Source organism: Rhodnius prolixus, unplaced genomic scaffold, assembly GCF_049639745.1.
Source record: "Rhodnius prolixus isolate KJV_2025 unplaced genomic scaffold, Rpr scaffold_3, whole genome shotgun sequence".
Classification (NCBI taxonomy): Eukaryota; Metazoa; Arthropoda; class Insecta; order Hemiptera; family Reduviidae; genus Rhodnius; species Rhodnius prolixus.
In genome coordinates this window covers 13414079-13440000 of record NW_027411603.1, presented here as the reverse complement: position 1 = coordinate 13440000, position 25922 = coordinate 13414079, and the positions used below count along the sequence as shown (strand labels likewise).

General features: G+C 32.6%; 1 protein-coding gene across 2 annotated transcripts; it reads left to right on the top strand.

Moving 5' to 3' along the window:
- The first annotated feature begins 376 nt into the window (after positions 1-376).
- LOC141453828 (uncharacterized) lies at positions 377-24052 on the top strand. 2 transcript variants are annotated; one of them, XM_074127484.1, is made up of 10 exons: positions 377-529; positions 2772-2817; positions 2985-3166; positions 4388-4512; positions 6849-6966; positions 8355-8532; positions 9048-9229; positions 18938-19047; positions 22076-22199; positions 23293-24052. In XM_074127484.1, exons 2-10 carry the CDS (start codon positions 2772-2774, stop codon positions 23530-23532), a joined length of 1305 nt encoding a protein of 434 aa, XP_073983585.1. In that variant the 5' UTR covers positions 377-529; the 3' UTR covers positions 23533-24052. The 2 variants fall into 2 exon arrangements, with proteins under 2 accessions (XP_073983585.1, XP_073983584.1); XM_074127483.1 differs by lacking the exon at positions 377-529 and adding an exon at positions 1579-1783.
- Positions 24053-25922: the final 1870 nt, after the last annotated feature.

The following is a 25922-nucleotide window of genomic DNA, read 5'->3' as shown; positions in this document are numbered from 1 at the left end:
TAAACTGGAAAAAAGCATTAAAAGACTTAAATCATAGTCAAAAAATCAAATTTTGTAACAGGAAATAGAAGTGATTAGGAACTCTTCATTGTTTATTTGTTATTTATTGCTCAATATTTCTTAACAAATTAAACTCTAGTAAATATAAATTATTAAAATCCTTTTTATGCATTAGTTTAGGCTTTTTTGAAGTTATTCAATAACTTAATAGCATTCTTTAATATATTTAATTAATTTTTAAGCTAAAATTCTGAAAGAGTTGAGTCTCGCATTGTTTATCATGGAAGAATTAAAAGTTTTTATCACAAGTTATAATAAGCTTTACTAATTGTCTTACATTATTAGTATAATTACTTGGAAGTTATTAACTGTAAAAACAATTCAGAAGGGAGAGAGAGCAGTGTGTAGTGTGTACCATAAGTGTAATTTGCAGGTTTTTTGACTCAGAATTATTATCAATTTCCCATAGAAAACTTGAAGTAACACCTTATAATTGAAGTTGACGGGTGCTCATTCATGTCTCTGTAAGGTAAATACATTGAAGTCTCATTAAAAATTATTAAGTTGTGAAATCAGATTATATTGACTTTTTAAAACGTATAGTTTTTCAAAAAAGTTTATTTATTTGACTCAGTACTCATTTACTCTTTACCTGAACAAATATAGTTAAAATGGGCAATAGTTCTTATTAGTGTATTGGTACTATCCGAATGTGCAAATTATCTACTCTAAAGCACCAGATATACTAACTTAGGAATGGAATAACAATCCTAACTACTGGCAAGGTTGTTGCAATTCAAGGTGCAATTAGGTGCACAATGATTGAAAAAGAGAAAAATCAGAAAAGTTCCTATCTACCTCTTCTATCCACCTCTTCTCTTAGAAATGTCCTTAATAATATTTTCCTAAGAAATTAATTCTAATAAAAGTAATAATAATAATGATATAATTCATATCAAAAACCAATATGAGTACAATGTGTGTTCAGTTAAAGTTCAAAGAAAATCGGTCCCATTTTCGAGTAAGTCTCTACGCAACAAAAAAATAAAATCAACAGTTAATTAATTGATTAAACAAATAATTACATTCGACAAGTAACTTACTAAAACAAAATGCAAAATGGAAATTACTTTTTCTATCGAATGAGATGTTGGAGTTCAAGTTATAATTTGCAATTCTAATAATAAATAATATTTTGCAATCAACTTCTCGATTTTTTAAATTAACTCCATCATTAAGAAATGATATAAATTATTAGATAATATAAATTATTTAGTTAAAAATTTCAGTAAAAAATACTTTAGCCTGTAAAGTATACTCAAAGATTTAAGTTTTTGCTTAATACCATCAAAGATGTATTTCTTAATAATTTAATAAGTAGACAAATGATGATACATTAAAATAAACTTATTAATTTTCATTTAAAATAAAGTTATTTTTGTACTTAAATACAAAAGGTTTTTCATTGCTGCTAAACTAAAATAATAATGAAAAAATCAAACAACTCTTGAAGAGGAGGTTGTGAACTAAATTGATGTACTGAATTGATGGAGGGAATTATTTAATTGTAGAAAGGCAATCTGAAAGCCCTTGAACATTAGTATGTACAATTCGGGTGTGAGTGCACAGTTATATTATTTCTAGTTTGGTTTTCCATTAAATTTTTTGTATTTAAATACAATGTATTGCTCTCTTTAACTTCTGTTTCTAACAATAGTTTTTGGATATTATTCTCTAACAGTTTAATAAAAGGATGTCAGTTTTCAACATACATTGGAAATTGGTTTGTATTAAGATATATGGACAAAATACTCAATTCTAAATATTAAAAGTTGGTTTTGTAAAGACATTCGCTCGCAATGATTGACCATTAATTATTGTTGCTAGAATTATAGTAATATTTGAAAAAATTCCGCAGCAGCAGATACTAGATGGTTTTTTTAACTTTTCTTTTTCTAGAGAATGGCCCCTACGAATTTTTCTTAACTTCAAGATTACATTCTTTTGATTCACACAATAATTTTTCTTGGAAAGTTCTTTTAAGGCATTTTTGGAGGAAAGGTGTAGCCCTCTAAATTGTTAATCCAGATGTTGAGAGTATCAAACTATACAATAGGAAAGTGTATAATAATTCAAAAATTGTGTTTAAAGTAAATGTAGCGCTCTGTGAATATATGTAGATAGCCGTGTAATCATGCGACTGTACGAACTGACCTTATTGAATTTCGCATGCATTAATAATTTCATAATATATATTCATCTTATTTACGATACAAATTTTTACCTTAGTTCTCTTTATTAAAACGCTAAAGCCGCAGAAAAGAAAATATGGCTTCGATAGAAAAGGTCTTCGACTTGGAAATAAATTCTGTGTAGCCCAACTGTTAATCCAACACATTAATTTCTCCTTTTTAAGCAACTTAGCTACAAACTGAAAACCATTATGAGTTTGAAGTCTTCATACTTTTACTGACTGCTTTAGGTGAAGTTCGCTGAAAGTATTCGTTTCAGGTACAAAGACTTAATAACTTCATTACTATCTTCTTAAACTATACCCTGCACCATGGATTTTGGATTTTTCGCTGCTTTGGAATTGTGGGTTTTAAAACAAACCGTTTCAATGAAGATCAATTTATAAAGTTTTGATTACTTACTCTAATAGTAAGAGCACGCAATGTGAATTTTAAATATAATTAAAGTTACTAATACTTTTAGTATTTGACAGTGATAAGCAGATGCAGACTTGAAATTTTAATTTTCTTTTATTACAGATGAAATGGATTATGTGTTTGGCTTCTGTTGTGTCAGTAATTGAAGGTTGGTAACTTATTTCTGCAATAAGGAACTAAAATAACCAAATAACTGAATGTTTATTTTATATTTGTATTAATAGCTAAGTATTAAATTATTATTCTTGAGACTTAAAGTGACTTAGCCCCAAGAATCCTTGTAAGAATTTTTTTTTTTTTATAATTATATTTTAGGTACAAGAGTGGATAAAGAAATACAGGATTTATTGAATCTGATCCCACAGGATAGAGTGTTGAACATTTGTATGCGATATGCAATAAGGGATCAACAGATAAAGTCGCTATTATCTTACATTAAAGGCGACCACTTCAAACAGAATATAGATGCAATGGAGAACAGTGAGGAGTTCAGAAATGTGAGTTTGTGTAATATTTCAATTTAAGATCGGGATTTAAGAATAATTATTTTTTTAATTTTTACATTTTTGATTGCCAGATCTTACGTTTTGTTAAGTATCGACTATTTTATCTTCGTATCAGTATTTACTTCCTCTTCAATCATCTTAATTCCGCTAACTCTAAATTGATTCTTTGATCTATTATTGGCTCCGTTATCTCACTCTCACGTAATTCCTTCCATGATGTTTCTGCACTCCCAGACTAAGCCAGGACCATGCATTTGGACAAACCATAATATCAAAATCATTCTCTTAATAATAAAATAAAATATCTAAGTATTTTACAAAAATAAAACCTAAATAAATTTGAAATCCAGGAAAATTTCAGTTATGATGACAATTTAAGAGCAGCTTTGACGTTTTGTGGAATATAATGCCTGAAGGAGGAGCCCTTTGCCATCCAAAGCCTTTCTGGGCCCATGTGGCTACCTAAAAAAATTAATAACATTTTGAGCCTATATCCAAACCTAGGTATGTAGTAACCATGTTCATGGAGTAAAATGGATTGTTCAAATTTCGAATATCTACTGTTCATTTGCTTAATGAAGTTCCAGTCGTACTAAAGGAAGGTTTTGAAGACTTCAGGAACGCATGTAGTTTGTTGGAGGGGGTAAGTTGATGAGGAATGCTTCTGACCAGTTCCGGGAACTCTCTTGATCTGATCACAAGTAGTAAATACTTGTGGGATATCTATTTAGTGGGACACTTCCGTATACCTGAGAGTTTGTTAGTTCTGATGCTGAAGCATCCTTCTCCAGCTACAGCCATAAGTGCTGAAGGACCTTGGCCGTAGCTAAGTTTTTGCGCCTTGTTCAATTTTTTTTTTTTAAATAAGGCCCATCCAAACGGTGCTTTGCAAGGTTGGAGGACGTCCTGCATGTCGCATACTTTCTAGACAAGATGTGTACCCTATATAAGAAAGAAAAGTTGGTCCTCTACATTATTAATTTTGTAAACGGTGTTAACAAGAACATTTTTCCCTTAAAAATTTAGACCCACTAATTGATTATGTCCTTATCTGCATTTGTAGGGGACCGGTACCTTGATGGTTTGAACCATTTTAGTATTCTATAAATTCAGAAAAACGAACGTTACTAATTCAAAATTATTTGACTGGTATACTCGTAGTTCTGATACTTCTATAACTTAATTAAATAAATAAATAATTATCTCTTCTAGTTGGCAGCAGTAACAGAAAGTTATAATGTAAACACATATGCCCTACTAATCAAGTTTAACTCTCTTTTGGACATGGTACCTGTCGGTAGAATTAGCGCTGAAGTGAAGTCCGAAGAAACTGAAGTGTAAGTTTGAAAATTAACTTCAAGTTGATATTATTAATATTTACAACTTAGATCGTCAAACGTCAAGGATCTTAGTTTTCCATTTAAAGGTCTGGGACTGAGAAATTAGTGGACCATGAGTTTGTTGCAATCATTTTATATTTTCATTGTTTTATAACCTGATGGTACGGGCCTGAATTAGTCAAATCTTGGTTTCCAATAACAACTACAAAATCTAAAATAAAAATCTAATTACTCCTAATTTGTTTAAGGCTTTCAATCAATTACCGTTATGAAACGTTTTGTCTCAAATTAGGAAGAAAAATTAAGTGATGGACATACTTTATTTGGATAATCCTTAAAAAGGAATTATTTTAAATATTGAAATAACATTTTTATCTTTAATGAATATTGATTTTTTTAAAATTTTATTATTTAATGTGGAACAATGCTATAATAAGTTTATAATACCTTATATACTTTCACTTTTCTAAGTGATTTTTTATCTTTAGTATGAAGACATTATTTCCGTGCACTATAGACATCTGTTGGTGGGCGCACATATTAACATTAAAATCAATTTTCTGTTTCTATTACTTTGCATCAAGTTCTTGCCCTAATTTCCTATTATTTGAAAAGTCATTTAAGTTTACTTATGTTAAAAATTATTAATTAAATCCAAATTATATTAAAACTAAGACAGATACAAAGCTTATTAAACAAAATGAAAATGGTATTAACGTTTTCTCGCATTAATTATTTTAAGATGTTTCTCTATAGAATTGAACTTTTTTGTAATCAATATCGTTCTTATTTTATCTTCAGTTTTGTTTTGTTAACTCTAATTGAGGTCAAGTAATTACAAAATCTTGGCACCCATAAATAGTGGGCTATTCAAATTTGATGATGTAGAATTGTAAACACCTTGTGTATATTTCTTTGGTGCGTCGACAACTTCTGGACTTGCTGTCTCGTAAACTCAAAAATTTTCAAGACAAACAGGGCACATACCATGGCGCGGCAACAAGGGAAGTTCAAAATTAAAACTGTCCGATAGGATATTTGTGTAAGGGTTGACCATCAAAAACTGAACGAAAGAGCAGAATAGTTTTATACCTACTATTACAATCAATCTAAATTAAATGTGTGCTGCACTTTACTGAAAAAATATTTTGTATTTGAAAATGGCCAGTTTAAGGGTCTGTGACATGTAATACATTCTAAAAAATGTGATAACTAGAAATATGAATGAAATGTCATTTGTTGATTTGTGTACCTTTTATCGTTTAATCAACCCTTATATATCATATCAATCTTAGCTAAAGTGAAATGCGGAAGTATAAAAATAATATTTATTACACTAATGGTAATAATGGGAGATTCTATAAAACTATGGCAGATCAGTTACCTAGATAACCAGGTTTAAGGGAACTGTCACTAATAAATGGGTTGTTACGACAATAAGCAGGCTGAGAGCGAACTACGCGGTGTGCGGATCCTATCTTCACAGGATCAACTAAAGGTCCTCTCCTCTTTGCGTAGATTGCTATGAGGAGGAGGATTTCAAACATATAATAATGATATGTCCACGTTATGTTGTAGAAAGGAAACGAATGTTTGACGACATATACAGGTATTTAGATGCACAATTTCGCTACGAAGACTTAATATTCTCCACCAACATCTATGTGCTTAAGTCTATAGCAGAGCTAGCAGTGAAATATGAATGTATTTAAAAGTTATAGCAGATTAGAATGAATGCAAGAAAATGATTAGAGAAGGATTACGTGATTTCAATTTCGGTTAAGCTATAAGGATGGCAGGAATATAGAGTACTGATCCATCCATTAGTTGTAGTAGGATATGTAAATAGTTGTATATAGTAGATGGATGAATGTGTGAAGCGAATGTATAAGTAAGAATGGAGAGTGAGTGATATTCTAGTGATAAGCACCTAGACGATGCTGGCTGAATGACGAAAGCCAATGCCAAAAAAAAGCCCCCCCCAAAAAAATTCTGAGAAATGAGAATGATTTTTATAGTTACTATAATTAAGCTGAAATTCTTTGCACTGCCTACTTCCGGGTTTTGGTAAAATGTAATTTTAATCCACCATTTTCCAAATTAAATACACTGACTATTAAAATGATGACGAGTTAAGTGCGTTAAAGGCAGCAGACATAGAGAGAACTAAGAAGAAATCTAAAGGCCGAGCGCCTGGGTTGCGAGTTCACCGTGCTATTTGCTTCCCTAATGGTACCTGTTAATTGAAAATATTTGTGAAAAATTGTTTGGTGATGGAAATTTATACTCCAAGTATTGTTATTTAAATATTAAATTATTAATTTTGATTTCAGAAATGGAACAAAACGAAATGGAATTCTTAACTTGATGAAGGATGTATTAGAGGTCATTCCTTTAGAGGAAATAAAACGAGCATACTGCTACAAACTAAGAACCAATCCTCAATTTAAGGTAAAGATTATGAAGCAGCGTTTATCAGATTATATAATTATGTAATTAAGAAGTATTTAAGTAATAGGCTATTGCTCAGTTGTTGAAGGTATTTATCGCCAAACTTATATACTTTGTAGTATTAAGGGTTCCCATTCTTGGTCTTGGCATAGGCTTTTATTTAACACATCAGTTAGAGAAAAAAAGAATAACGAATGTAAAATAGTTTGATGCAAATGTAAACCTAAATTTAATGATTGAGTAATAAATCATTTAACCGTCTCCTAAAACCAGTTCCAGATGGAAATTGAACGTTAAACCCTTGCAAAAAACAGGCATTATTTTATTTTAAACAAATACTTTTTAGAGCTTCATTTCATGAATTTTAAATTTGGCTCTACACTTACAATGTTTATTTGATAATTCCAAAATCTTCATTATGCACGTGAATTAATTACCTGGAAGATAATCTTTTTTTCTGAGATTCACAAACTGATTAATTTGATTTCTTAGGAACCCTTGATTAAATTAAATATATATTTTCGATAATATGTGAATGAGTGTAAAATGAGTCAACTTTTAGAATGAATTCTGTAGGACAAAAGAAGAAACAAACATTTGGGTGGAACACCACCATTACTTTCCCCAACTATTATAATTTGAATGAATTTTTTTTTTTTTTAACCCAGCCTTCAATTAAATAAAATGTGTTCTGGTGCATGTAGGTTCTCTTGCAGGGATAAATAAAGTTATTGCAAGGTTTTAATAGCCGACGAACAAATACCACTTGAAATCAACAAAATAGATTGTCGAGAATCTACCTAAAAATCCTGATCTGAACACAATTCAGGAACGGCTGCAGCAAGAGCGTACGTTGGACCGCTAAACGTGGGTTTCCTGCTAAACTTGAAATTTCTAAAGTTTGAACAATCGTTAATTACTCTAATGCGGAGTTAGAAGAAAAATAAAAATCTTAGACGTTGAATGTATCCGAATTTTTTTTGTTTTTTTTGTTTATGGTTTTAGATTTTCATCCAGCCTATCATTGAAAAAATATTTACATTAGCTCTAAAAAATTTGCTAACATCAGGCATTATTCTCGTATTTTAGCCATGAGGCATTCATTATCTTGTATTTCAATCATTAAGGTTTTACATAAGTAAACTCATACTTTACATACTTTCTCATATTTAACCAACACGATATCTATGATTTTTGACGGAAGATAATAAAAATATTTAGGTGATGTCTGTATTTCATTAACTTTAGCCTGCTTAATATTCGTTTATCATTATATTGTGCAAATTGACCTCTAATACAGAATTACTTATAAATAAGATATACTTCATATTAATAAATCATTTACTGATTTTAATTTATTTATTTCTAATGTATAAATATTATTCCAGTTGTTCGAACGAAATTTGATGAAGCAAATACAGTCTGGGGAAATTCGTGATTATTTACAACCATTCATCAATTCCAGACCGTTTCAAGATACTGTAAAGGATTTGCAGTTGATGGGGTTACCAATTGGCGAAATGAAACAGTGTGTGGAACTCACGTTAACGAATTTCTTCGATATTGGTTGGCGCTTTAATTATAAAACTTGTAACTCTAAAATATGAATAATCTAAGTCACTACCATAATTACACAAATTTTCTTATAATTTTTTTTTTGAAGATCTAGTCAAATTTGTGTTACACAAGTTAATTTATCTCCCAGATTGAATTATACCCTGACTCACAGTCATTAACTTATTTGATTCAAACGTTTAAGAGGAAGCAATGTCCATGTTAAACCTGACAAACCTCTCTTTAAACTGGATGAAAATTCAAAATCGGTCAGAATTAAAGTAAAAAAGGCTGTAAGAAATTAAATGGAATACATTTTTCTGCTTTACGCAACCATCCATCCACCTTTTAAGACTTTGTTTGCTTTCTATCCCTCTTTATGGGTGTCTTACGTTTTGAATTTTTACAGCTGTTGAAACTGGTCATCATCATTATTATTATTATAATTAATACATTTTCACTAATTTCAATTAGATCTATGTTTAGTTTTTATGTAAAATGATATTAATTTTTCCATAAATTTTTAGGTACAAGTGTTGAAACAGAAGTGCAAGAACTGCTGGAAATGGTACCATACGATAAAGTTTTGGAAATATGTATGGAATATGCCATTGGTGATCCACAAGTTAAGGTTCTATTAAACTACCTATGCGGGGATCATTTTAAACAGAATTTAGCTGAAATGGAAGACAGTGATGAGTTCCAGAATGTAAATAAAAATTATTCATTTTTTCAACATTTATGCGATTCCTAATACAAGTAGAGGGAAAATGGCGGTTCCGGCGCACCTACAATGTGCACCTTTTTTGTGCAAGATGGCCGCGATCCCCACTCTGCCCAACCATACCCCACGCATCCTTATTGAATAATCATCGAATTCGACGAGAGTTTAGGCCACGCCCCCCGTCCTTATTGAATCAACGAATTCGACGAGGGCGTTAGGCCACGCCCCTACCCCCTCCTTATTGATCAATCATCGACACAACTAAATTATGCAAGATGGCCGCCCTCCCAGGCAATCCGAATTCGACGACATCACCTTTACCCCCACCCATTCTTAATCGACCAATCAGCAAATTCGACTACCCGCCCACACCCTTCTTAATCAATTAATCAGCGAATTCGACGACACCAACTTTACCCCCTTCTTAAACGACCAATCAGCCAATTCAACCATCACCCCCCATTTTGCTGTAGGAGTTATACTAGTGGATCTATACTCAAGAAAACTACAGCATACTACTCAGTAAGACAGAGTGTGTAAGAGCAGAAAATTTCATACGAATAATCTGTTGTTTACTGTGGGCCCCATTTCACAGCAAAACCATGACCCAAAAAAATTTCAACACTCAATATCTTCTCAACTAAGGATCTGTACTGAAGAAAACTATAGCATACTACTCAGTAAAACGGGCTGTGTAAGAGCAATAAATATCATACGAATAATCTGTTGTTTACTGTGGGAGTTATAAGGGCCCTATTTCACATCCAAACCATGACCCAAAAAAATTTCAACTCTCAATATCTTCTCAGCTAATGAATCTGAACTCAAGAAAACTATAGCATACTACTCAGTAAAACAGAGTGTGTAAGAGCAGAAAGTTTCATAAGAATAATCTGTTGTTTACTATGGGCCCCATTTTACAGCAAAACCATGACCCACGAAAATTTCAACTCTCAATATCTTCTCAGCAAATGGATCTGTACTCAAGAAAACTATAGCATACTACTCAGTAAAACAGAGTGTGTAAGAGCAGAAAGTTTCATATGAATAATCTGTTATTTGCTGTGGGAATTATAAGAGCCCCATTTCACAGCAAAACTATGACCCAAAAAAATTCAACTCTCAATATCTTCTCAGCTAATGGATCTGTACTCAAGAAAACTATAGCATACTACTCAGTAAAACAGAGTGTGTAAGAGCAGAAAATTTCATACGAATAATCTGTTGTTTACTATGGGCCCCATTTTACAGCAAAACCATGACCCACAAAAATTTCAACTCTCAATATCTTCTCAGCTAATGGATCTGTACTCAAGAAAACTATAGCATACTACTCAGTAAAACAGAGTGTGTAAGAGCAGAAAGTTTCATATGAATAATCTGTTGTTTACTGTGGGAATTATAAGGGCCCCATTTCACAGCAAAACTATGACCCAAAAAAATTTCAACTCTCAATATCTTCTCAGCTAATGGATCTGTACACAAGAAAACTATAGCATACTACTCAGTAAAACAGAGTGTGTAAGAGCAGAAAATTTCATACGAATAATCTGTTGTTTACTGTGTGCCCCATTTCACAGCAAAACCATGACCCAAAAAAATTTTAACTCTCAATATCTTCTCAGCTAATGGATCTGTACTGAAGAAAAGTATAGCATACTACTCAGTAAAACGGGTTGTGTAAGACCAATAAATTTCATACGAATAATCTGTTGTTTAATGTGTGCCCCATTTCACAGCAAAACCATGACCCAAAAAAATTTCAACACTCAATATCTTCTCAACTAATGGATCTGTACTGAAGAAAAGTATAGCATACTACTCAGTAAAACGGGTTGTGTAAGAGCAATAAATTTCATACGAATAATCTGTTGTTTACTGTGGGAATTATAAGGGCCCCATTTCACATCAAAATCATGACCCAAAAAAATTTCAACTCTCAATATCTTCTCAGCTAATGGATCTGTACTCAAGAAAACTATAGCATACTACACAGTAAAACAGAGTGTTTAAGAGCAGAAAGTTACATACGAATAATCTGTTGTTTACTGTGGGAATTATAAGGGACTAATTTCACTGCAAAACCATGACCCAAAAAAATTTCAACTCTTAATATCTTCTCAACTAATGGATCTGCACTCAAGAAAACTATAGCATACTACTCAGTAAAACAGAGTGTGTAAGAGCAGAAAGTTTCATACGAATAATCTGTTGTTTACTGTGGGCTCCATTTCACAGCAAAACCATGACCCAAAAAAATTTCAACACTCAATATCTTCTCAACTAAGGATCTGTACTGAAGAAAACTATAGCATACTACTCAGTAAAACGGGCTGTGTAAGAGCAATAAATATCATACGAATAATCTGTTGTTTACTGTGGGAGTTATAAGGGCCCTATTTCACATCCAAACCATGACCCAAAAAAATTTCAACTCTCAATATCTTCTCAGCTAATGAATCTGAACTCAAGAAAACTATAGCATACTACTCAGTAAAACAGAGTGTGTAAGAGCAGAAAGTTTCATAAGAATAATCTGTTGTTTACTATGGGCCCCATTTTACAGCAAAACCATGACCCACGAAAATTTCAACTCTCAATATCTTCTCAGCAAATGGATCTGTACTCAAGAAAACTATAGCATACTACTCAGTAAAACAGAGTGTGTAAGAGCAGAAAGTTTCATATGAATAATCTGTTATTTGCTGTGGGAATTATAAGAGCCCCATTTCACAGCAAAACTATGACCCAAAAAAATTCAACTCTCAATATCTTCTCAGCTAATGGATCTGTACTCAAGAAAACTATAGCATACTACTCAGTAAAACAGAGTGTGTAAGAGCAGAAAATTTCATACGAATAATCTGTTGTTTACTATGGGCCCCATTTTACAGCAAAACCATGACCCACAAAAATTTCAACTCTCAATATCTTCTCAGCTAATGGATCTGTACTCAAGAAAACTATAGCATACTACTCAGTAAAACAGAGTGTGTAAGAGCAGAAAGTTTCATATGAATAATCTGTTGTTTACTGTGGGAATTATAAGGGCCCCATTTCACAGCAAAACTATGACCCAAAAAAATTTCAACTCTCAATATCTTCTCAGCTAATGGATCTGTACACAAGAAAACTATAGCATACTACTCAGTAAAACAGAGTGTGTAAGAGCAGAAAATTTCATACGAATAATCTGTTGTTTACTGTGTGCCCCATTTCACAGCAAAACCATGACCCAAAAAAATTTTAACTCTCAATATCTTCTCAGCTAATGGATCTGTACTGAAGAAAAGTATAGCATACTACTCAGTAAAACGGGTTGTGTAAGACCAATAAATTTCATACGAATAATCTGTTGTTTAATGTGTGCCCCATTTCACAGCAAAACCATGACCCAAAAAAATTTTAACTCTCAATATCTTCTCAGCTAATGGATCTGTACTGAAGAAAAGTATAGCATACTACTCAGTAAAACGGGTTGTGTAAGAGCAATAAATTTCATACGAATAATCTGTTGTTTACTGTGGGAATTATAAGGGCCCCATTTCACATCAAAATCATGACCCAAAAAAATTTCAACTCTCAATATCTTCTCAGCTAATGGATCTGTACTCAAGAAAACTATAGCATACTACACAGTAAAACAGAGTGTTTAAGAGCAGAAAGTTACATACGAATAATCTGTTGTTTACTGTGGAAATTATAAGGGACTAATTTCACTGCAAAACCATGACCCAAAAAAATTTCAACTCTTAATATCTTCTCAACTAATGGATCTGCACTCAAGAAAACTATAGCATACTACTCAGTAAAACAGAGTGTGTAAGAGCAGAAAGTTTCATACGAATAATCTGTTGTTTACTGTGGGCTCCATTTCACAGCAAAACCATGACCCAAAAAAATTTCAACTCTCAATATCTTCTCTGCTAATGGATGTGTACTCAAGAAAACTATAGCATACTACTCAGTAAAACAGAGTGTGTAAGAGCAATAAATTTCATACGAATAATCAGTTGTTTACTGTGGGAGTTATAAGGGCCCTATTTCACATCAAAACCATGACCCAAAAAAATTTCAACTCTCAATATCTTCTCAGCTAATGAATCTGAACTCAAGAAAACTATAGCATACTACTCAGTAAAACAGAGTGTGTAAGAGCAGAAAGTTTCATACGAATAATCTGAAGTTTACTATGGGCCCCATTTTACTGCAAAACCATGACCCACAAAAATTTTAATTCTCAATATCTTCTCAGCTAATGGATCTGTACTCAAGAAAACTATAGCATACTACTCAGTAAAACAGAGTGTGTATGAGCAGAAAGTTTCATATGAATAATCGGTTGTTTACTGTGGGAATTATATGGGCCCCATTTCACAGCAAAACTATGACCCAAAAAAATTTCAACTCTCAATATCTTCTCAGCTAATGGATCTGTACTCAAGAAAACTATAGCATACTACTCAGTAAAACAGAGAGTGTAAGAGCAGAAAATTTCATACGAATAATCGGTTGTTTACTGTGTGCCCCATTTCACAGCAAAACCATGACCCAAAAAAATTTCAACTCTCAATATCTTCTCAGCTAATGAATCTGAACTGAAGAAAACTATAGCATACTACTCAGTAAAACAGCGTGTGTAAGAGCAGAATGTTTCATACGAATAATCTGTTGTTTACTATGGGCCCCATTTTACTGCAAAACCAAGACCCACAAAAATTTCAACTCTCAATATCTGCTCAACTAATGGATCTGTACTGAAGAAAACTATAGCATACTACTCAGTAAAACGGGTTGTGTAAGAGCAATAAATTTCATACGAATAATCTGTTGTTTACTGTGGGAGTTATAAGGGCCCTATTTCACATCAAAACCATGACCCAAAAAAATTTCAACTCTCAATATCTTCTCAGCTAATGAATCTGAACTCAAGAAAACTATAGGATACTACTCAGTAAAACAGAGTGTGTAAGAGCAGAAAGTTTCATACGAATAATCTGTTGTTTACTATGGGCCCCATTTTACTGCAAAACGATGACCCACGAAAATTTCAACTCTCAATATCTTCTCAGCTAATGGATCTGTACTGAAGAAAACTATAGCATACTACTCAGTAAAACAGAGTGTGTAAGAGCAGAATGCTTCATATGAATAATCGGTTGTTTACTGTGGGAATTATAAGGGCCCCATTTCACAGCAAAACTATGACCCAAAAAAATTTCAACTCTCAATATCTTCTCAGCTAATGGATCTGTACTCAAGAAAACTATAGGATACTACTCAGTAAAACAGAGTGTGTAAGAGCAGAAAAATTCATACGAATAATCTGTTGTTTACTGTGTGCCCCATTTCACAGCAAAACCATGACCCAAAAAAATTTCAACTCTCAATATCTTCTTAGCTAATGGATCTGAACTGAAGCAAACTATAGCATACTACTCAGTAAAACGGGTTGTGTATGAGCAGTAAATTTCATACGAATAATCTGTTGTTTACTGTGGGCCCCATTCCACAGCAAAACCATGACCCAAAAAAATTTCAACACTCAATATCTTCTCAACTAATTGATCTGTACTGAAGAAAACTATAGCATACTACTCAGTAAAACAGAGTGTGTAAGAGCAGAAAATTTCATACGAATAATCTGTTGTTTACTGTGGGCCCCATTTCACAGCAAAACCATGACCCAAAAAAATTTCAACACTCAATATCTTCTCAACTAATGGATCTGTACTGTAGAAAACTATAGCATACTACTCAGTAAAACGGGTTGTGTAAGAGCAATAAATTTCATACGAATAATCTGTTGTTTACTGTGGGAGTTATAAGGGCCCTATTTCACATCAAAACCATGACCCAAAAAAATTTCAACTCTCAATATCTTCTCAGCTAATGAATCTGAACTCAAGAAAACTATAGGATACTACTCAGTAAAACAGAGTGTGTAAGAGCAGAAAGTTTCATACGAATAATCTGTTGTTTACTATGGGCCCCATTTTACTGCAAAACGATGACCCACGAAAATTTCAACTCTCAATATCTTCTCAGCTAATGGATCTGTACTGAAGAAAACTATAGCATACTACTCAGTAAAACAGAGTGTGTAAGAGCAGAATGTTTCATATGAATAATCTGTTGTTTACTGTGGGAATTATAAGGGCCCCATTTCACAGCAAAACTATGACCCAAAAAAATTTCAACTCTCAATATCTTCTCAGCTAATGGATCTGTACTCAAGAAAACTATAGGATACTACTCAGTAAAACAGAGTGTGTAAGAGCAGAAAACTTCATACGAATAATCTGTTGTTTACTGTGTGCCCCATTTCACAGCAAAACCATGACCTAAAAAAATTTCAACTCTCAATATCTTCTCAGCTAATGAATCTGAACTCAAGAAAACTATAGCATACTACTCCGTAAAACAGAGTTTGTAAGAGTAGAAAGTTTCATACGAATAATCTGTTGTTTACTATGGGCCCCATTTTACAGCAAAACCATGACCCATAAAAATTTCAACTCTCAATTTCTTGTCAGCTAATGGATCTGTACTCAAGAAAACTATAGCATACTACTCAGTGAAACAGAGTGTGTAAGAGCAGAAAGTTTCATATGAATAATCTGTTGTTTACTGTGGGAATTATAAGGGCCCCATTTCACAGCAAAACTATGACCCAAAAAAATTTCAACTCTCAATATCTTCTCAGCTAATGGATCTGTACTCAAGAAATCTATAGCATACTACTCAGTAAAACAGAGTGTGTAAGAGCAGAAAGTTTCATACGAATAATCTGTTGTTTACTGTGGGAGTAATAAGGGCCCCATTTCTCACCAATACCATGACCCAAAAAAATTTCAACTTTCAATATCTTCTCAACTAATGGATCTGTACTCAAGAAAACTATAGCATACTACTCAGTAAAACAGAGTGTGTAAGAGCAGAGAGTTTCGTACGAATAATCTGTTGTTTGCTTTGGGAATTATAAGGGCCCCATTTCACAGGAAGACCATGACCCAAAAATATTGAGAGTTTAAATTTTTTTGGGTCTTGGTTTTGCTGTAAAATGGGGCCCATAGTAAACATCAGATTATTCTAATGAAACGTTCTGCTCTTACACATTTTTTTTTACTGAGTAGTATGCTATAGTTTTCTTGATTACAGATCCATTAGTGTAACTCCCACAGCAAAAGGGGTGTGATGGTTGAATTCGCCTATTGGTCGTTTTAGAAGGGGGGTAACGGTGGTGTCGTCGAATTCGCTGATTAATTGATTAAGATGGGTGGGGAAGGAGGCGTGGCATAAAACCCTCGTCCTATTTCCTGATTGTTGATTAAGAAAGGTGTGGTCGGGGGCGCTGTAGTCGAATTTGCTGATTGGTCGATTATGAATGGGTGGTGGTAATGGTGATGTCGTCGAGTTCGGATTGCCTGGGTGAGCGGCCATCTTTCACAATTTAGGTGTGTCGATGATTGATCAATAAGGAGGGGGTAGGGGCGTGGCCTAAACCCTCGTAGAATTCGATGATTAGTCAATAATGGGGGGGGGGCGTGGCCTAAACTCTCGATGGTCTCTCGTGGCCTAATGCGATGATTATTCAATAAGGATTGGTGGGGTATGGTTGGGCGGAGTGGGGATTGCGGCCATCTTGCACAAAAAAGGTGCCCATTTTAGGTGCGCCTGAACCGCCATTTTCCCTCTACTATTACATAATTTCTCAACGATTATACACAAATTTTTAATTAACATGAAATTTTCCAATACCATTTGATTGGTTCAAAAAATTTAATTCAAAACTTATTGTCAAAAAATATTCAATAAAAGTTCAAATATTCAAAAATTTTATTTTGTAAAGGTGGTATACTTCTATACAAAGCTTGGGTATAAAACAGTTTCTAATACTTACAATTTTCTTAAATGCACTTTTTTTATGGAAAAGTTTAAGAGTAATAATTCAAATTGATTGATTTTAATGTAATAAGACATAGTACAAGTTGTCAAAAGGCAATCTGTTATAGTTTTTTCACCGATGTTATCCGAAGTGCCGCATAATTTATGCATAAAATGCCAAAATTTGCAGCGATCTAGTCGAGAAGAAATAAGAATATTTTGTGCTAATACTATAAAAGTCAATAAACAAAGTAACAATAAAGTTATAATAAAATTTCAACACCAAACGAATTTATTTGCTTCGAACTATAGAGTATTAAGAGCTATTTTCAAATACTGCTTGTAAACATTATCAAAGTTCTATTGAGAATGTTTATAAAGTAATTACAGTAACTTTCAACAAATTACTGGATGCGCTAGTAATAAATAAAAGAAAAAATTTTGTTTTTAAAGAAATTTCTTTCGATTTATTGAATAGTATTACGCACTATCTTCTGAATTTCGTAATAAAAAGATAGTAGTTTCTGCGGTTGCTTTTAATCTTTTAATCTTGCACTCAATTTAGGAGAGGAAAGTGAAACAAGGATACGAATATTGGTTATAACGTTAATTCAAAACAGTTATGAAATATTGCCACAATAAATATTAAATGCCTTTAAACAAAATTCTCACTATTAAGATGCTATTAAATTTTGATTTGGCCTTTTTTATTCTATCCTTTGATTATCCAGCCTGGGGCCGAAGCAAAATTAAAACCGACCACTTTTGTTCTAAACAGCCAACCAAGTAGTTGTATCTATTAAGAAATAGAAGCTTTTCGTTGTGGTTCGCATTTTAACATAAAAAAGCATCTTTAAAATCACAGAAGCCCCATGATTGTGCATAGCTAGCAGTCTCTACAGTTAGCTCTCCAGATAATTGAAAGTATCTGTATTGAGAGGCCATTAACCGCAAGGAGGCCAGCAGGGCACGGAGAAGACCTGGGCGTCTCAGATGTTGACACTCCTTAATATAAAATAAAAAAAAACAAAAGAATTAAATTTATTAAGGTAGTTTTATTACAGAAAACAAAAAAAAGTCTTTTAAATCCGAATGTTAGCTGCACATTTCAATCTCACTAACATTATACAGTTTGCAAAACCTTACATATCTCAAAATGTAAGCGAGGTTTTTATTTTCTCCTTGAAACAGCCCTGAAACTTATTTTTTAAGCAAAATAATTCTAATAAATGCAGTAGAACTACGGTAGGTAATTAACAAAGATTAGAAATTTTTTGAAAAGTGAAAAATCCATTCAGAAAATAAAGGAATCCTTTCGTCATACTTAGAATTTTAGCTGAACAGTTTATCTTGGTTAATAGTATGTTTTCCCTGAAATGGCCTTTTAGGGAGAAGCAAACCCTCCCCACTTTACTAGAAATGCCCTTAAATGAATTTTCTTGAAAAATATTTCAAGTGAAAGATGTAGTATACAAAAAAAATATTAAAAATATTGTAAAATGGTATTCAAGTAAGAGTTATTTTTACCTCCAAGTTATAGTCAGATCCGTGCTGTCCGTAAGCCAAATATAAAGTTAATTCTCCCTCAATCCCACAAATAACAGACAATATTTTCTAGAAACTTTTTTTGGGCTGCTTTTAAAAAGTCTTTCTTTAAGAAAATTTGATGTAAATTTAGCACAATCTTAATACTTTTTCTCTTTCTGTTATTAAGAAATTGTTACAATAGCGAGTAAGATTTCAAATAACAATAATAAAGCATGTTTTGTTATTTCTAACTTTATTAAAAATGTAATTATTTTGCAGCTAGCTAATGCAGCTCGAGTGGTGGATATTGATGCTTATGCTTTGGCAAACAAATTCATTACTGCTTTAAATTCCCTTCCAAACAGAGGAAATGTGCAACATCCATTTCTGTAAGAAAGTTAATTTTACTTATTTATTAGTTGATTCCAGGAGTTCCCATAATTGTCTCAGTGCTGCACTACAAAATTAATAGTAAAATATTTTCTTCATTCAGTTCATTCAGTTGCATTCGTTGTTTTTTCTTCATTGTAGAGCTTTCACCAATCTAATCAGGATTCGATGACACTTCAATACAGAGAAAGTGCAGATAATCAAGCCCAAGTAATAAGTCGAAAACAGACCACGCCTCTAGACAAATCCAATGGTGGCTGGGTTTTAGAATCCAGAAACTTCGCTCAGACTTTCCTCTGGCTCAAGACTGCATGTTATTTTAATAGCGGCCCTGATAATTCTCTTGGAAGTGGTTAATTGGTGCTGAGCTTTGAACTGCATTTTGCTGTGCATATTGTAGTTCTCATTTCTTTATATTGCACTAAATCAAGTTCTGATAGCACTGTATATGAATTTGTGACTATATCTTCGGAGCCTTACGCTGTTCTTAGCTCTTCCAAGTTGGCTTCCCATTTTACGTATGTTAGCCTTTAGAGAAGTACCAACCGCAATTTACCTCTTTTGGTCGCGTTTTCGATTTTTTTGCTCAGTAGTTTCCTTCGTTTACAGCCTACTTCTTTAAATTAATTTCCACAAAAGTTGATTAATTTTTTGAGATACCTCTAGCTTCAGAAGTAATAGAGAATATTTAATAATTAAATTAGGGCTGTCGCTGGTCTGATTTGATTAATTCATAGTATAAATGTAATTAAATTTGGTTTATTTATTAAATATACAACGCAGTTATGGTTGAAATAATATGTTTAATGATTACATTCTCTGTACATGACGCTTCACTGACGTAATCTATTATTTCTCAATCATGTTCATCCATAGCAACATTTGAGAAACAACTATCCCTTAAATTTCCAAGATCCATTTCATTTATAATAAATTTAAGTTACATCTGTTCATGTGTGCAACTGCTTGATTCCAAATGCTTCGAGAACTAATTTTTTTACTCTAAAGTAAAAAAAGGTTGTGTTTAATTTTCAAAACTTCATGTTTTAGATAATAAAATAAAAACCTCACAGAATTCTCTTCCTTCCTAGAAATATTCCAGCTCATCCAATCAATGTCGCCGAAACCCCCAAAAATTAAGATGTGCATATTTTTTTTCTTTTCTAGATATATATTTTTTTTCAGAATTTCTGAAAAAATTCTATCCCTTATAAAAAATATTGAAATATTTTCCATAAGTCATTACAATCTGTATTATTGATTTCAGTTTAGATCTTGCGAGTAAAATGGTGCAATGCGTCAAATTGTTAATACTGTTGAAAAAAAATTAAATAAATAAATTGTAATTTTCTTTCTACTAGTAATTTAATGTCAGTGGGACAAAAATAGCTTGTGAAAGTCAGAGCAGGGAGGGAATGTTTATCATTATAAACATATTTACTCACATCTCTCTAGCTCCCGTTTGCAAAAAAAAAAAAAGCTCTGGAGAGGTTACAAAATGAATGTGAATTATCAAAGAGAACGAGGTATTTGCTGACGGCTGTTGGTGGCGTGTCGGGACGTTGTTAGGCAAAATTCGCGGCACCCTGTATGAGATAAGATGTTTTCACCGTCTGCCCTAGTGCCAGCATTAATCATGACATTCATCATGGATTGCCCTAAACAATATTCTTCCGTGATATTCATTATATTCATTCTCAATGAATAAATGATTATAGTGATATGTTTTACATTGTTAAAAAAAAGCTGTTAGCATCTCAAAGGTGATTAACAAACAAATACTGAGCGTAAACTCACATACTTTCTTTTATTACTTTTTTCGAGGTTCCAACTCATCAATTTTCCACGAATTCGGATTTTTTTTACATATTGACTTTTTACTTGTATTATTTAGTTTTTAAAACCATTGAAATAACACTTAATAAGGAAACCTACCGCTAGAAATTATTAAAATGCAAATTATAGATCTATGGGTAATTAGGCTGTATAAGAAGTTTGTAGATTATTGTAGGAATTATTTTCTAGTGTATTTCCAAAAAGTGAAATGCTTTTTACGGTTGAGCAATTTTCTTTACACTCAGAATTTGACCTAACATTTAATCGTCCTTGATAGCTTAAAATGGTAGTACCACCGTCAGAATGGAACTTGAAAGGGTAGCGTACACAACCACCTTAATAGAAATTTTCTCCTTTAGAAAATTCTTCTTAAAACAAATTTTTAAGGAGAGATGAAGGTAAAATCCCCTTAAAGTGTCTCTAAAGGGTAATTTGCGGCTAAATTTTTTGTATAATAATTTTGCAGTTAAATATGTAAGCAAAATTCCAAATTCCAACGAAATACGTTGAGCGAAAATGTCATTTAATTGAAGAAATTTTACAATTTAGAAATAGAACAGATTTTAAGTTATCAAGAAAATCTTGTCTCGTCAATTGCGGTGAGAAAAAGACGTATGAGAATTTGCCAAGATTTGTATGAATATAAAACATGTATTCAAAAAGTATTAATGCTTGAAAACATACTCGTAAATTAAAAAAAAATCAGAGTCCTCAGTTTATGGGGTTTGGATCTGAGGACCTTCCAATCGCAAGTCTACCATATTTCCCATTCAACAGCATTCATCCCGCAACCATTCTCTCTGAATCTATAATTATCAATAACTATATAATTGATGTGTTAATAGGCAGTATTTTTAGAATCAAACATATGGATTATAAGGGCCCAATGAAACATTACCTTGTGTTTCATAAAACTGCTTGCTATTCGCTTGAGAATTGGATTTAAAGGGACACTCACACATAATACTTCCCACCTTTCTAATACAACAAATAACACATATTAAGGAGAAAACTCTTCTTAATGGTCTTGAATGTTTTTGGTTATATGTCACGGAGATGGTCCTGACATTTTTATTTATTTAAATTTACGCGTTCAACATTTCCGCGTTTTTTGTTTCTCCCCCTACTTCACAACAATATATGCAGTTAATTTTTAATAAAATAAAATGTATTTTATTTTATTTTCTACAGAAGAAGGAAGAGATCACCGGGTGACGGATTGTCGGGCCTCATTAGAGAAGCTTTAGAAATCACCCCGTTGGAAGATATGAAAACAGCGTACAGATATAAATTGCAAAACAATCCTCAACTGAAGGTATATTTTGTTAATTGATAAATAATATAACTGCTGGTAAACTCATCATTTTCGCATTATTCCAGTCAAAAGTAAAAACCCAATTTTTTCAAGTCCATTAAAAAACCTTTAGCGAGGAAGTCAGTGTCAGTTAACAAGTGTGAACGATGGCCCCTTCCTCCTCAATACATTAAAGGTATGCTTGCAAAAACATTTTGAGAGAATATTCCCCAATTTTCCTTTTCTCAGTTTGTGTTAGATGGGGCAATCACTGAACACTTAAAAAAACAGAAAAAAAATTATACATTAGCATATAAATTGGTTTTTAAAGAAATCATGGAAATTTTTTTACAATCTAACGGATTATCAATAAAAAAGTTTATTTCAATTTTTGGTGCTTTGAGGGCCATCAATGGCATGGGGTCCTGTGCCACTTCTCTGTTTCCACACCCAGGAATACGTCCCTATGTATGATATGATATGGTTTTGCACATGATTTTGATAGATATCCATTACTAGAATTTACAAAGTTTCCCTCATGCAAATTTACTTTTTTTTAAGCTAAAAAATACTTGGTACCATTATTACTTGGGTTTGTAATAAAATAACGTTTCTTGATAAAAGGGGACTCCCATAAATCAATATTCTCTTAAAATAGGATAGCCTAATATTACCCCTTCCTCTAAATTGTCTCGGGAAATTTTTTACCTGACAAAACGAATAACTGTATTTAAAGAAATTGGAAGAAGTGCTTTTCAAGAACTGAAAAATTGTTTAATAAATAAATACTTGAATCAGGCGCCACGGTAACCGAACGGATAGAGGCGAGCCCTGTAAAGCTAATTATGTGGTACTAGGTTCGATTCCCGGTCTTGGATTTTATTTAATGGTTAATAAAACAAATTTACAGTAAAGTATGTTTGCTAGTCTCCTCCGTCCACGACACCTAATTGGTAGTTGGACGTTAAGCCCCGCTTAATCTGCTTTGAACTGTTGCAAGAATTTTTTTTTTCAAATTTATGAAAATTTGATAGTTATAGTAAAAAGTTCAGTTTTTTAAAAATCGATTTAGTTTAAAAAAGCAAAAATATTAAAATACTTTTTTTTTTTACAGATGTTCGAGCAGAGCTTGATAGAGCGAGTACTATCCGGCGAAGTGAGACACTATGTTGAACCACTCATCTACTCTAAACCATTTCAAGAAATTAAAAGAGATTTAGAAGAAATGGGTTTACCGTTACAACAAATCCGGGAATTTATTGAACTTAAATTGATTGAATTCTTTGATCTTGATCAGACAATAATTACACCAACATCTGCAACAGTCGTTACAGAAATTAGCAGTTTTTCTTGAAGAGAAGGTGGAATAAGTTCTTTTTAAGGTGGAATATTCCTTTTTCAATTCAAGGTGTACCGCAAGAAATGTTCACTAGAAAAATAATCCATTTTTTTTTCATCAGATACTATTAATGTTATTTACATCATAATCAGCAAAATAAGATACGTTAGAGAGGAACTGCCACCTTCCTGGACTTGTTACTCCTTTTCTTTTGAAAGGAGGTCTCTTAGCCAATGGCGTTTTAAAGTCAATACAAAAATTTAAAAAAAATGTAAAACCGGCTGAATTTAGTAGAAAAGCATAGTTTAGAACGCCTGGCAAATTTCAATATTAAAAAAGTAAAAAATATGAAAATATTGACTTCTTCGAAAAAAATTCAAGTTTAAAAGCGCACCTTATTTTTTAAGAATTACTCGTAAAGTAGTACTGCAAAAAATTGATATAAACTAAGTGGTTGTGCGATTGTCATTCATAAATATCAAGAAATTGTAAATGTAAAATATATTATAAAAATATATATTTAAACTCAAAAGTTTTTAATTTTTTTTATTAAAACTGTCCGGTAGGACAGTTGTATAAGGGTTGATCGTCAAAAAGTGTACGAAAAAGAGTAACGATGACTCAACTTTGACAATTTTTTTCTCTTTTAAAATAAAAGATAAAATTCCCAAATTTTCTTTAAAATGTAGGGCAAATCCTCGTTTATAACAGTAATTTTTAGGCAAGAACGTAGATCAAATAGATTTCGGGGAAAAAATTGCCGATCATGTGCAAGAACGGCATTTTCAAAAATTCTTCTTCTTCTTCTTGTTATTATTACCTTTTTTGTAAACAACGTAGCGCCTAAACGCGTGGACCGAGTCAGTCGATTCGGCGCCACGGTAGCCGAGCGGTTAGAGGCGAGACCTGGCTCTAATCTCTAATCTCGGTTAGACCCGAGAATATGTATTGTGGTACTTGGTTCGATTCCCGGTCTTTAGGCCTTGGATTTTATTTAATGGTTAATAAAAGAAATTTACAGTAAAGTACGTTTGCTAGTCGCCTCCGACCACGACACCTAATTGGTAGTTGGAAGTTAAGCCCCGCTTGAAAAAATAGGCGATTACTTTTACTTTTTACAGTCGATTCAGAATTTTATGTAGATGTGCCTTTTGGGGATCTTGACGCTGTACACCGAATGAAAGAGGAGTTAGTCCCATGTACTCGTATGTAAGGCCTCCTCCAAAATTAGTATTTATTACTCTGTAAATCGTTGACCGATTTTCTTAAAATTTGGCAGGATGAAAGGGTTAGGGCTTCCCTAAATCAAAGCATCGTTCTGCTCTTACACTTACTAAAGGAAAGTATTGCAATCGTTTCAAATTATCTACGCGTCAACCGAATTTAATGAATTAAGATTATTCGATTTGAAATTTACTGTTTTTTTTTTTTTTTTTTTTTTTTTTGGCGCATCGACTGCTGAGGTCATTAGCGCCATAAATTTACTGTTAATATGGCTTTTGGGGTTCTTGGCACTAAAGATAATTTAGGAGGGGAGTTTGAAGCACGCAAGTAAGGCTTCTCTAAATCTATTGTTGCTAATATTTCTGTAACGCATTGTCAGATTTTTTTACAAGTGGTAGTTTCGGTTCCATATCTGGATAAATGAAAGAATAGCTTATTCCAAATTTTAAGAAAATCAGTGAAGCAGATGTGTAACTTTGCAGAATAGAAAAAAAGGAAAATCTTTCCAAAAAGTACAAAACACTCCTTAACAAATACTTACAGTTTAAAAAGTCAAGTATATTGGTTGATTAAACGCTAAAAGGTACAAAAATCATCAAGTATCTAACATTTCATTAATTAAATTTAATTAATGAAGAATTAATACTTCATTGGTATCATTTAAATAATTTTACTGTATTAACTTTTCTTTAATATTTTTTAGAATTTATTAGATGTGACAGACCCTTATGCTGGCCATTTTCATAAACGAAAGATTTGTCCAAGAAGCACACCATTTAACTTAGATTTATTTTTGTAGATTGATCTATGCATTTTGCCAGGGTGCAAAGTTTACAACGGAAGAGGAAGAGGTAGCAGATCATCTTAAGAGACTATCTGAGTTAACAAGTCCAAAACTTACTGGAAGTAAACTGCCTGTAAGTTTTTCAGAGGAATAACTGGAAGAATCTTTTGAAACCATCATCCAAAAATTCACCCTCGTAGTTACTAGTTGCAAAACGAACAGATTGAAAAGTATTATAAGTGAAGCGTTACAGCTAGCCGCCTCTTCCACCACTATTTTGAGTTGGTCGTTTTGAAATATTTTAGAAGGTGAAGAGTAACAATCAACTGTTTGACTATGGATGCAGATATATACAATACTCCATTAGCTTTGATTTGAGAAGTCCATATCCTACGAA